Here is a 12,145-nt window from a genome sequence, read left to right on the forward strand (position 1 = left end):
ATGTCGAAAAAATGATAAAAAAAAGTCATAGTATAGTGCAATATGTTGCTGTATGTTGTTTTGTATGAAAATAGATTTTAAAAAATTATAGTATATTATGTATGAAAAAATGATAAAAAAGTCATAGTATAGTATGATGAAAAATAGATTAAAAAAGTCATAGTATAGTATGCCAAAAAAAGAGATAAAAAAAGTCTTAGTATAGTATGTAAAAAAAAATGATAAAAAAGTCATACTATAGTATAGTATGTCGAAAAAATGATAAAAAGTCATAGTATAGTATGTTGAAAAAAAATGATTAAAAAGTCATAGCATAGTATGTTGAAAAATAGATTTTAAAGAGTCAGAATAGTATGTCAAAAAAAGTGATAAAAAAGTCATAGTATAGTATGTCAAAATAGTTATTAAAAATGCATTATACAGTATGTTGAAATAAATGATTAAAAAGTGATAGTATAGTATGTTGAAAAAATTATTTAAAAAAGTCATAGTACAGTATGCCAAAAAACAGATTAAAAAGTCATAGTATTTCAAAAAAAGTGATAAAAAGCCAAAGTATATTATGTATGAAAATAGATTAAATTGAAAAATCATAGTATATAGTGTGTTAAAAAAAAGAATTAAAGTAAAAAGTCAAAATTTATTATGTTGAAAAATAGATAAAAAGTCATGGTATAATATGTTGAAAAATGTATTTAAAAAAAGTCATAGTAAGTGTGTCAATCATCTGCATCTACGCGTGTCATGTTTTGTAGGTAGATGCCCCCGGCTCAAATAAGTCACAGCACCGGTTGGGTTGAGTCAGGTCAGGGTTTAAAAACGCAGGTAAGGGCCTTGTTCTGGTTTTAGTTTTTGGCCTGGAAGACTTCTAGTTCCAGTGAATATGTATTTCAAGTCATACAAGCCAGGTTTCATGTGGGTTGAATGATACTATAACTATTTGTCTACTCCTGGAGCTTCTACTTATTTTGCTACAAGAACTATAACTACTGATACTATTGCCCATTCTGTTACGTCTTCACCTTGTATTACAAAGATTACTTACGATTCAGCTATATCACCACTGTGTTTTCAGTCCTACCTGAGTGGATGTTCCTCTGGACTTCCTAACAATGGGGGTGTTGGGTTCTCGCAGCAGAGACTGGGCAAAGTCCGGCTGCTCCTGCAGCACCTGACGGGACTCATTCACCCCACTGCTGCAGAGAGAGGAGGATGAGGGAGGACAGGAGAGATTTCTTTAAAACAATCACAATCGTCATGGGCGGCGCTAAGCCCCGCACGGAGCCGCTGTAAAATAGTGGTGTGATAGAAAACTCAGATTTTGAAGCTAGTCAAGCTAGCTGTCTTAATTGACCCTGCAGAGATCTGAGGAGCACTCAACCATAGTCCTCATAAATCCACCAGAGTTTTAAATTCCAACACAAAGAAAGCGGAAGAAAATGGACATTGGTGATTGTAAATAATAAAAATTCTTGTGATCACGTAGCAATCCCGGAAGTGGGAAAAGGATATACGTAGGCTAGGGAAAAGGTCAGGAGGGCCAGATCCAGAAAGAGCTCATACACAGTGTAAGGGGAGGGCAGAGGAGAGTAAGCAGACATTTGATTACAACAGGTTACTAATACTGCAGTTTGTCTGTCTGAAGCAATGAATACACACGGACAATAAAATGTAACATATAAAATTAATATCCATAGCAGATATCCAGCATCTCTGATGTACTCTCACAAACTTGTTTAAAAGGACCCATGTGCATGATTTGGAGGCATCTGGCAATGAGGTCGCAGACTAAAAACACAAGTCTTAGTTTCATGGGGTTATACACAAATGAAATAATACTAATCAATGTTATATTCATTTCCTGACAATAGATCTCCATGCATCCTACATTCTGGTCTTTTAACTCTGTCCTTGGATAAAGAAACTTGCCTAATATAACACACACAATTATACGAGGGAGGGAAAGATTTAAGGCTGAAATCTTCTTACTCTTTGCGTCTGCGTCCACGCAGGAAGCTGGCCCATTCAAAACAGGTCTTCTTGCTGCCCACCCAGAAAACAGATGGGATCCCCACCACCAACATCATCAGATATTTAATTAGGAACAATGCCATGGCTGGCCGGCTGGTCTGTTGCACCTAAAAAGAACAGACATATTAAATATTACACAACCATCTTAGCAATAAAACGGAGTGTATAAAAACCTGAAATGGGAGCCTGAATTGTATGAACTTAAATGTGTGTGAAGAGAAGATATTTCATTATTGCATTTAAGTATTGAAGGGTAGGATACATAATTCCTCAACAGTAACAGTAACTCAGTAAATACATATGAAATGCTTAGGATCCCACCATAACTACTTGCACATTAAGTGGACCAAAGGTATCCAGCAGTGACAAGTGTTTTTAGCCCAGTCAATCAGTTTGAACGATGGAAGAGAGGAGGTAATCCTAGAAAAACCCAGCTGCTTCAGCAGCTGAACTGCAGCAACTGCTTTCTCAACAGTTGGTCTTGAACTTTGATGCAGGATACAGTACCTGCCACCAGAGGGCAGGGGTTTACAGCAGTTGTGTAGATAGAGAGTAAGAACTGTTTTAAAACATAAAAAAGAGAGCAAATGTAGATAGTATAGTGTACAGTATATTCAAATGCAAGGTATACAGTAGTTCACCCTTACGTCATGACTATATTTTTTTGAAAGATGATACTCCACTTAGGAACCATCAAAAAAACACTGCAACTGTATTATTAACAATTGTATCTTCACACTGCAAAAAAACAAGCACTGAATATATAGTACGTTGTGAACAAACCATTACAATGTGAATACACAACCAGAATATTTTGCTAATTACAGCTTAACAAATATCACAGACAGTGCTCTCACACTGCCAGGGTACTGTGGGGTGTACTGTATAAAAATATCCAAAATATTTTGTCTCTGTTTTACTGACATGGAAGTAAGCGAATAACGAGTTCTGTGGTTACACAGGCAACTACAGGTGGCCTTTTCTTAATGAGGGCCAACAAACTGTAGTGGTTACAGACATGGTGCAGTACTAAAAAGTGTAGGTGTACAATAAACTTTCCCATCAAAATCGAAATAGTACTGTTGTAAGTTTGTGTCTAAGATAGCATTTTAACACGCACATCTTCTACAGACAACTCTTAGGAGAGAGGGACTTTTAGAAAGCTTAGGCAATTTCTTGCCTTTGAAAGAACAGATGCATGAAGAATTGGTATGTGTTAATTAACTTTTGACTGTCTCGCCCAGGCTGAGATTAAATCTCTTAATCTCAGATTTAAATCCTGAGATAAAACAAGAAGCCCTGGGCATTCAGTAAATTACCACCCATGTACACACACAAATGAAGTCACTTGAACTTGAACAATGGCCACAAAGTCTTCAGTTATCCAAAAAACCTGCTATAGTACCCTCTCACACAGACAAACATTTCCACACAAACCCCCTAAGGGTAAAGATCAAATAACACATAGCAATATTAAAATTCCAGAGCCACAATAGGACGTAAGAGGGTGCGCTCTTCATGAGCTCTCACAAACAGCTACACACACATGCATGCACACATACACTAACAAGTAATACAAGCATTTGCACCTGCCTCCACCCCCTCTCATATAGTCTGTCAGTCACATAAAAGATGACACTCCTCTTATTATAAAACCACTGTAACGGCACTAAACAGAATGGTGGAATAAACAAACACTTAAAGTTTTGTTATCTTCTGATTTATGTGGGAAACTGATGAAAAGCTTATATTGCACATCGTATGCAGTGAGTGTGTTTGTGTCTGCATTGTGTACATTTATTTGGATATTCATTTAGCACCGGTACAAAACACCACACTGGCACCGGTCTTCAACACCGCTACAAAGATGTTATAGAGCACAGGCAGCAGAGCATGACTGAGCAGGCCCTGAGAGAGACACATAGACATAGAAACTAAGAGAGAGAGAGAGGAGATGTAGAAGGGGGAGACAGAGAAAGAAGTAAGTGTGTGTGAGAACCAGCAGAAATGGTGAAAGACAAAGAGACAGAGAAACAGAGATGGTATTTTTATGTGGTTAGGTGGTCTTGAGAGCTGTATTAGCTGAGCTAATGGTGCATACAGCACTCTGCTTACTCCCCTCCACAAATACCTATTCACTCAGCCACACACATGTGCAGGGCCAGCTCTCACTCAAACAAGCGCACACACACACACAGCGATTGCTCAGGGACAAAGTAATAATGAAATCCAACAGTCAAAAAACAGATTGGGAACAAATCCAAAGGTTAGTCAAAGTTATCTGAAAGAGGAAACAGTAAAAGGATGACCCCAAATATACATAGTAAGAATCCATCACAGTTTACAGAACCACTACCTGGTTTGAAATTGATCTACTGTCTTTTTCTGCTTTTTCAGTTTAACCATCAAATAAAGGCTTAACTGTTGTCTGACTTTACATTTTTGCCATGGTGACCTTGCTGTAGCAATGATGTCTTGTTTCCAGACTCAGCAATTACTTAAGGAAGTATAATGTTATAATGACCGATGGTCTAAACAATAAGGCTCAAATAGTAAAAAAACAAACAACAGAACTATTCTTTAAATAATTGGCCAATTTTCCATTCTTTAAGCACTTTGTTCCCCATATGAAGCTGGTATGTTAGTTACTGTTGCACTGAGTGAGAGAGTAAGTGAGTGAGTAAGTGAGTGAGTAAGTGAGTGAGTGAACGAGTGAGTAGGTGATTGAGAGAGATCAGAGGGAGTTTGCATGCTGCAGCATGAGTGGGCTGTGAAAGGAAAACAGCTGGAAATCCTGTCAAGAGTGTGTCGGTGTATCTGTCTTCCATGTCCAGCTGAGATGACAGGCAGGTCCTGAGATGCCATCTGTTTTTAGACAGCAGGTAATAGAATAGATTTGATGTGCTACTCAACAGGCATATTCAGTGAAACTGATCACAACTTTCAAAGCTATTTATATTTGCACTGTTTTAACAGGTAGATTATCTGGTGGTGTCTCTTCTGATCCTTAAGTGTTATCTTAGACACCCGGCAAGTTTTCCTCCACCCATACATCTTCACAAATAAAATGCATCCCTATTGACCAGTGACACTTGCATTATCTTGCAAGCATATCAAACTTAAACAGTCTCAACTCATATGTTCTCACTTCCATCTCTCTACCTTGTATGGGCAGGGGATGTGATAGTGCCGGCAGTTTTCCTCGATCCATGTTTTCTCCCAAATGCTTCGGTAAGTGTGTTCGTACAGGTAGCACCCAAGCACAGTCAACAAGGGAGCCAGGTAGAGCACCGAGAACACTCCCATTCGAATCATGAACTTGACTAGTTTGGTCTGGTTCTCCTTCTCCAGAGGGATTTCCATGCGCACCCGGTTCAGAGCCACAATGCCTACTAACAGAAGAGACACACCCACCTGAAGAGAGAAAGAGAGACAAATGAAATGTCTTTTAAAAATAATGATTAATTTGTTAAAGACCTTGATGACAGACAGGCCAAATACTGTCAACCATCTACCAATCCATTACTAATCTATCCGTCTCATCATAACAAGCATCCATCTATCCTTCTCATCAACTCTTTCATCCACCCACCCACTTTTCTTCTGACTGTACTCACCGCCACGTTGAGGCAGAGTGGTGCCAGAACAAACCACCTCAGGGCGTCTATGTCATACAGCCCAATGAAACACACTCCACTGATCCCATCTCCTTCAATTTTGTTCAGGGCCAAGAGTGTGACAGTCAGGGCCCCTGGGAGCCCCCAGGCAACAGCATGGAAGAGGAGGGCTTTTTTCTCAATGGCCTCGCTGCCCCATTTAGGCACAGCGGCCAGGAACCAAGTGATTGTCAGTATGACCCACCACACGCTGCCGGCCATGGTGAAGAAATACAGGACCATGAAGAACAGGGTGCATACCTGAGAGAGAGAGTGGGAGCCATAACTTGTGATCAATCATGTAGGAGAAGTCAGAATATCAGTAACTAGAGAATGTGTTAGTAAATAAGACCTACATTTTGAGCTGTCACGTTAAGAATGGGTCTCAAACATCTGCATCAAATTAATTACGATAAATCATTTGAGAATAATCTGGTGTAATTCACAGCATCTAAAAATATAACACAGGAATGGTGTACATCTTTCAAAACATTACCATGAGATGTGTGATGTTGTTGTGGTAATACTAGCTGTAAATTAACTAAACCTCTCACCTTGTTGTGTGAGCCCTGTGTTATGGTTGAAGCTCTGAACTGGGCCGGGCTGACTCCATTGCACGCTACCCTGTCCTCCAACAGGAACCCCAGAAAGAAAACCAGTGACACCATGACATAACACACAGCGTAGAAGATTATTGGCCGCTCAGGGTATCGAAACCTAGCGGAGTAGGGGAAAAAAACAGGACAACATTTACAAAAATTAAATTAACACATTTTCATACCACAGATTTTTTTTTAATGTGATTATTGTGCAACCACTTCAATTTGTGCAATAATTTTTATAAGTGAGATTTCTGTTTTCTCCTCAATCCTTCTTGAGTTTTATACGTGATTTTACTCAAAATGTTGATACAAAAAGTCGTTCAAACCTGGTAACATCAATGAGGAACGTCAGGAAGGTAAAGAGCGTTGCAGATAGACAGACAATGGAAACAACTCCTATGAAGTAGCGGATAAAGGTCAGCTCCTGCTGGTTGAAGAACATTGAGGGGCACGGGGCTGAGCAGTCCTTCTTGCCCATGAATGTGTAACCCAGGTCTGGGTCAACTTTGAGCTCTCGGGGGCACCAGAAACCGTAGTCTCTCTGGACAGTCATGGACGACTGGTCAGTGGGGCCAGAGCTTGTTAGCAGGTCCTCTGGACGAGGATAAGCTCCGTCGCAATCTGGGAACCTGGAAAAGAATGAATGTCAGAGGAACAGTGCAGATTTGAGGTTTATGCAAAACAGATATTCCGTCCTGTCCAATTATACAGTATATGTTCAAAACATCCAGAACAATTTTACCAGCTGTATTATCTAAAACACCCTGTTTGTGATGACACTGTTCATATTTATGATATTAAATGTAACACACATACACACCTGCTACACTCCATGTCATCTGGCCAGGCTACTCCAAATACCTCCATTAGTTTGTGGCACTCATCCTTGGCCCGCTGGCAGAGGGATCGGCATGGCATGGACACCTGGCCGTACACAGTGCACACCGGAGCATACAGTGCACATAGGAACATCCTCAGGTCAGCACTGCACACTAGGTTCACCATGGGATGAAAAGGCTGTGAAGGAGAGACATTTATTTTGTTTTAACGTTTTGTTTGAACCTGCCACAAAGCTTTAAGGCATAAACTGAAGGCACTGGTTAGTGCAAAATAGGCCGTCATAGTCATACAGTGGTCTAAAAGCTCTCTTGCAAACGCCCACACATCTTTAATTGCTAGCAGTGGCAAACATGAGAAGGCTCATATGTAATCTGAAATAGCTATCAAAGAGGTTGGAGGGAGTGCCAAAAGGAGGACAAATGAGTTCAAACTCCTCTGCTGCAACTTATACTACTCAGTATACCATCAATATTTAGAGACTCATAAAATATGTATAGCTGCAATCATATTACCAAACACCCCTTTGAAGGTGGGGACAACAAAGACAGACATACGAGGGTTGAGCCACAGCCGTGTCTTAATACACTGAACAAACAGGCAGCAGGGCTATTCACACACAAAATATTAAGGATTCTGGTCCCTGTAGTGGTACTTTAAAGATAGAGCTTGTGACAGGCTTGTGACCTTCTGGTTGCCGATTCAAATCCCCAGAATGTTGAAAATATGAGTAATGAAAAAGCCAAAGGCACCCTTTGCATTTCCAACTACTACTGCTATAATACCATTGAAAGCATAGTCTAAGGGGGGTTTCAGTGCAATTTAAAAAAAAATTCTACATAAAAACAGATCAATTGCCAGGGGTCACTCTAGCAGTGAGGGCAATATTAACATCTCTTTTCTGTTGAGGAAGTTTAGTTGGTGCCTACTTCTGCTCATGCTGACAAGAAAATTATTCATCAGTTTTGTTCCAAAAAACATGTTCCATAGAAATTAGATTAGGACTCAAATACTGTTGGGTGGCACAGTGCCTCAGTGGTTAGCCTTTCTGCCACACAGCAAGTAGGCACTACTTAGTTAGTACTAGGTTCGATGTCCGGATGAGAACCTTTCTGTGCGCAGTTTGCATGTTCTCCCTGTGTTTGTGTGGGTTTCCTCCCACTTGGATGCGTGCTAGGGAACTCCCTACATTGCCCGTGACATAGGCGCTGGTATTACAACTGGGTTGGTCCCCGGGTGCTGGAATATGGCTGCCTACTGCGTCCAGTAAGACAAGACGGGCTAAATGTAGAGGACACATTACTACAAGTATAAATGTACTTGGCAAAAAAGAAAAACATAATATATATTTGTGAATTTTTAAACTGTGTGAGTAGCTCTCAATTCTTTCTCTCTCTCAAGACAGACACTCTGTGAGCTTCATTTGAAAAAAGTCTTACTGAACTGCTCAGGCTCATATCTTAAACATTTGTGCGAATTTCTGCTTTTGTGCATTACGCACACACAATATATTCAACATAGCTTACTGATATGCTCATACATCTGCAATTGCCAGAAACATTGTGCGCACTGTTAGGGTTATGTGTGCAAAATTACCTGCATCTATTCATCTACTTAAAAGTTCATTTCATCTGGCTGCTCTAAAGTGAAATTTTCAATGCAGCTTTTACAAAAGAAATCAGAGCAGAACCATGGCAGCAATGAATGGAGACTAGAACCAAAATAAAATACATGTACACACAAAACAGTGCACTTACATTGATTGCTTGCCACAAAAGACTGTATGGTGCACTTGTTCAAATACCCATGCATCGGTGAATATGAATTTCATGGCTTGTGAGTATGTTTTGATCGTTCTGAATTGCTATGTTCTAGATCTGCACACTGGAGAGATGTTCCACCAGTAAATGGGTGCAGTGGGGCATGAGCTGTGTGACATAGTTTTGAGTCTTTTGCACGCACACACACACACACACACACAAACTCAATAATTCATACATTTTACAACCCATGTGTTTTTTTTCCCTTGTTTGTGAACACGCAAGCTTCAGTGTGGACACAGGATACATGAGCATTGATTGTGGGCCAAACCTTATTAAGTGTGTCCTGCATTTGAACCACAAGGTTCTGAATATATACATACAGTAATTATGTTTAGCTGTTAAATACTGAGTGTGCTAGCGTGTTTATTAGCATCCTGGTTTTGACCTTATTCAGGATGTTTCTTCCATGGAACATGAGAAAACAGGTTATTCATATTATTAAAACATGACTAATAGTATCCAGGTTTCTGATCATCCGTGTGCAGTTGTTCTTGATTTCTCACCATCTCAGTCACTATGTACTTAGTCTATATCCTTTGTGTTCTACTTCTGGGATTTTCTGCAGGAAATTCCGCTGAATGCATATACTTTCCGCTTCCTTCCACTTTCTTTGGGTTGGATTTTAAATTTGGTGAATTTATCAGATCTATGCATGGTAAATTGAGACAGCTAGCTAGACTAACTGTAATTTCAGAGTTTTCTTCTGCAAAACTACAGTGACACTGTGCGGAGTTTTGCGCTGCCCATGACAATTCTGACTGGTTTAAAGAAATGCCATTAATCCAGAACATGCTTCCCTCCCATCCTCCTCTGCTTTGTGGAGTAGCCAGACCCTCCTTCTGCGCTTTGGAGTAGGGTCTGGCAGGGCAAAATTACTATGTACTATACCAACAAAAACATTTCAAAAACCGGGATAAGGTGTTTACAGTCCTTCAAGTAGCCTATTCTGGTTCTTAAAACCAAGACATGATGTTTACAGGCAACACCAGAATATTTCAAAAACCTAATCATAACCAGGGGCTGTATTACATCTAACATAGCATCTAACGTTAGCTACTCTGCTGCGCTGTGGAGTAATGTCTGGCAATGCGAGACTAGCATTTAGCTTGACACTCAACCAATGTATCAGGCTATCTATCTTTCCCACAAATTGGAAAATGGCCCAAATCACCCCTATTTTTTAAATCTGGTGATCATACTCTTGTCTCAAACTATAGACCTATTGCTATACTTCCAGTAATGTCTAAGTTGCTTGAAAAAACCCTGTATAACCAGCTAAGTTCCTACCTTGAAACTAGCAACTGGCTCAGTGACTGTCAACACGGTTTTCGTGCAAAGAGATCAACCATGTCAGCATTACTACTCCTTACTTTACAAATACGTGGCTCTCTTAACAAAGGTCACATCACTGGAGCTATTTTTATTGACTTTCGTAAAGCTTTTGACACAGTAAATCATCAGTTTTTGCTTAATAAACTTCATTCATTTAATTTGTCATCATCTGTGATAGAAATGCTTTTGTCTTACCTAACGAACAGGATGCAAGTTGTTAAAATAAATCATGCAAAATCCCAACCTGAAATCTCGGATATGGGCGTTCCTCAAGGCAGCATTCTTGGACCCTTACTTTTTCTTTTGTACATCAACGATTTCCCTCAAGTGTGCAATCATTCAAAATGTCTACTGCATGTTGACGGTACTGTTATTTTTTTCTCTGATTCACATACTGATGTCATAAATTCTAAATTATCATCTGACCTTCAGCTTATACACGACTGGTTGAAAAATAATAATTTAACCATCAATGTTCAGAAAAATGAATGTATGTATTTGTATTCATCCAGAAAATGTCTCTCTTTTACTGATCCTATAACGTTTGCTAACCAAGAACTTGTTGTTTCAAAGACTTACAAATATCTTGGTGTGCTACTTGACTCTCACCTTACATACCGGGAACATGTGTCTAACTTAACAAAAAAGTTAAATCAAAAAACTTTATGTTTATAATAAGATCAGATTATATCTTTCTTCTTCTGTTTCTTAAACCTACTTACATGCAATTGTGTTTTCAACCATGTCCTACTGTCTTCCCATTTGGTCACTTACCACGAAGGAAATCACTGAACCAATAGCTCGACTATACTATTGAGCTCTCAAGATTCACTGTAACCTTCCAAAGTGGTCTCACCATTGTATTGCTTTTGAACGCTCTAAGGCTCTGACTTACGAAAACTTTAGAAACAGCCACGCAATTGCATTTTACTTTCAGATGCAAAATACTGCCTTACCAGCACTTGTTGCACCTTTTCCGACACACGTGAGACAAGGACGCCTCACTAGGTCGGTCTCACAGGCACTTATCCCAGTTCCCCCCTACAAAAACAACTTTGGTCAGAAATCTTTTTTTTATAAATATACAAAGATTTGGAATGACATTCCGTATCACATCAGAACACTATCATTTATCACATATTTCAAAAAGGCATACAAACAGCTGTTTCTTAACAGTTACACTTGCACACATTAAAAAATGTTGTTTATGTATTGTCCAAGCCTTGTTAGCACTGACCGTATTTGTTCAGCCCTGCTGATGTTTTGTATAAATGTCTTTGTCCTTATGTAACTGTATTATGGATTTCATTTGTCGAAATCTATTTTTCTATATTGATGTCTTGTATTATTGTTTGTCCTGACGTGCTGTAACAATGTTTTATGTTTCTGCAGAAAAGGAACCTGCTGAAAACCAGTTTTTAAACTGAGTCAGGCCCGTTTTTATATTGTAATGTAATGTTACTTTTTCTAACTTTCCTGTAAAAAAAATATATATGATGATGATGATGACACTGACATTGTGGGATGCTGCGTCCTCAACCTGGCAACCCCCTGAATTTCAAGTCTGGGGAGGAGGGGCTGGGTGCAACTCTCTCCAGTATTTTAAATTTGGACTGCAGTAACTATTTTAAACGCTAGCTATCGTTATTACATTTTGCACCTTTAACTTTGACATCATTAAAACTTCTTTTTTTTAAAATGTAAACATTCCGGAAAATCTCAATAAAAACTGAACATGATAAACATCACAAAGGTATACTTTATTGCAGAGCTTTTGTATTAGATTGTACAGGGGTGCCTAATAAAGTTGCAACTGACTGAATTTGTCAGTAACAACAGATTCATAGATTAATTCAAGAGTCTG

At 39.2% G+C, this 12,145-nt stretch overlaps 1 protein-coding gene across 3 annotated transcripts in view; it reads right to left on the reverse strand.

Annotated features, from left to right (window-relative positions):
* The window catches only part of LOC117950563 (frizzled-3-like), a 41,585-nt gene that overhangs the window by 10,263 nt on the left and 19,177 nt on the right, over window positions 1-12,145 (reverse strand). For all 3 annotated transcript variants that reach the window (XM_034881695.1, XM_034881706.1, XM_034881715.1), the window contains exons 3-9: window positions 7,110-7,306; window positions 6,616-6,918; window positions 6,242-6,404; window positions 5,649-5,948; window positions 5,194-5,445; window positions 1,990-2,138; window positions 1,082-1,196 (exon numbers count right to left, since the gene is read on the reverse strand). In XM_034881695.1, the coding sequence (XP_034737586.1) occupies window positions 1,082-1,196; window positions 1,990-2,138; window positions 5,194-5,445; window positions 5,649-5,948; window positions 6,242-6,404; window positions 6,616-6,918; window positions 7,110-7,306 (1,479 nt within the window). The remainder of the gene's footprint in view (window positions 1-1,081; window positions 1,197-1,989; window positions 2,139-5,193; window positions 5,446-5,648; window positions 5,949-6,241; window positions 6,405-6,615; window positions 6,919-7,109; window positions 7,307-12,145) is intronic.

This window comes from Etheostoma cragini, chromosome 1, assembly GCF_013103735.1.
Source record: "Etheostoma cragini isolate CJK2018 chromosome 1, CSU_Ecrag_1.0, whole genome shotgun sequence".
In the NCBI taxonomy this organism is placed as follows: domain Eukaryota; kingdom Metazoa; phylum Chordata; class Actinopteri; order Perciformes; family Percidae; genus Etheostoma; species Etheostoma cragini.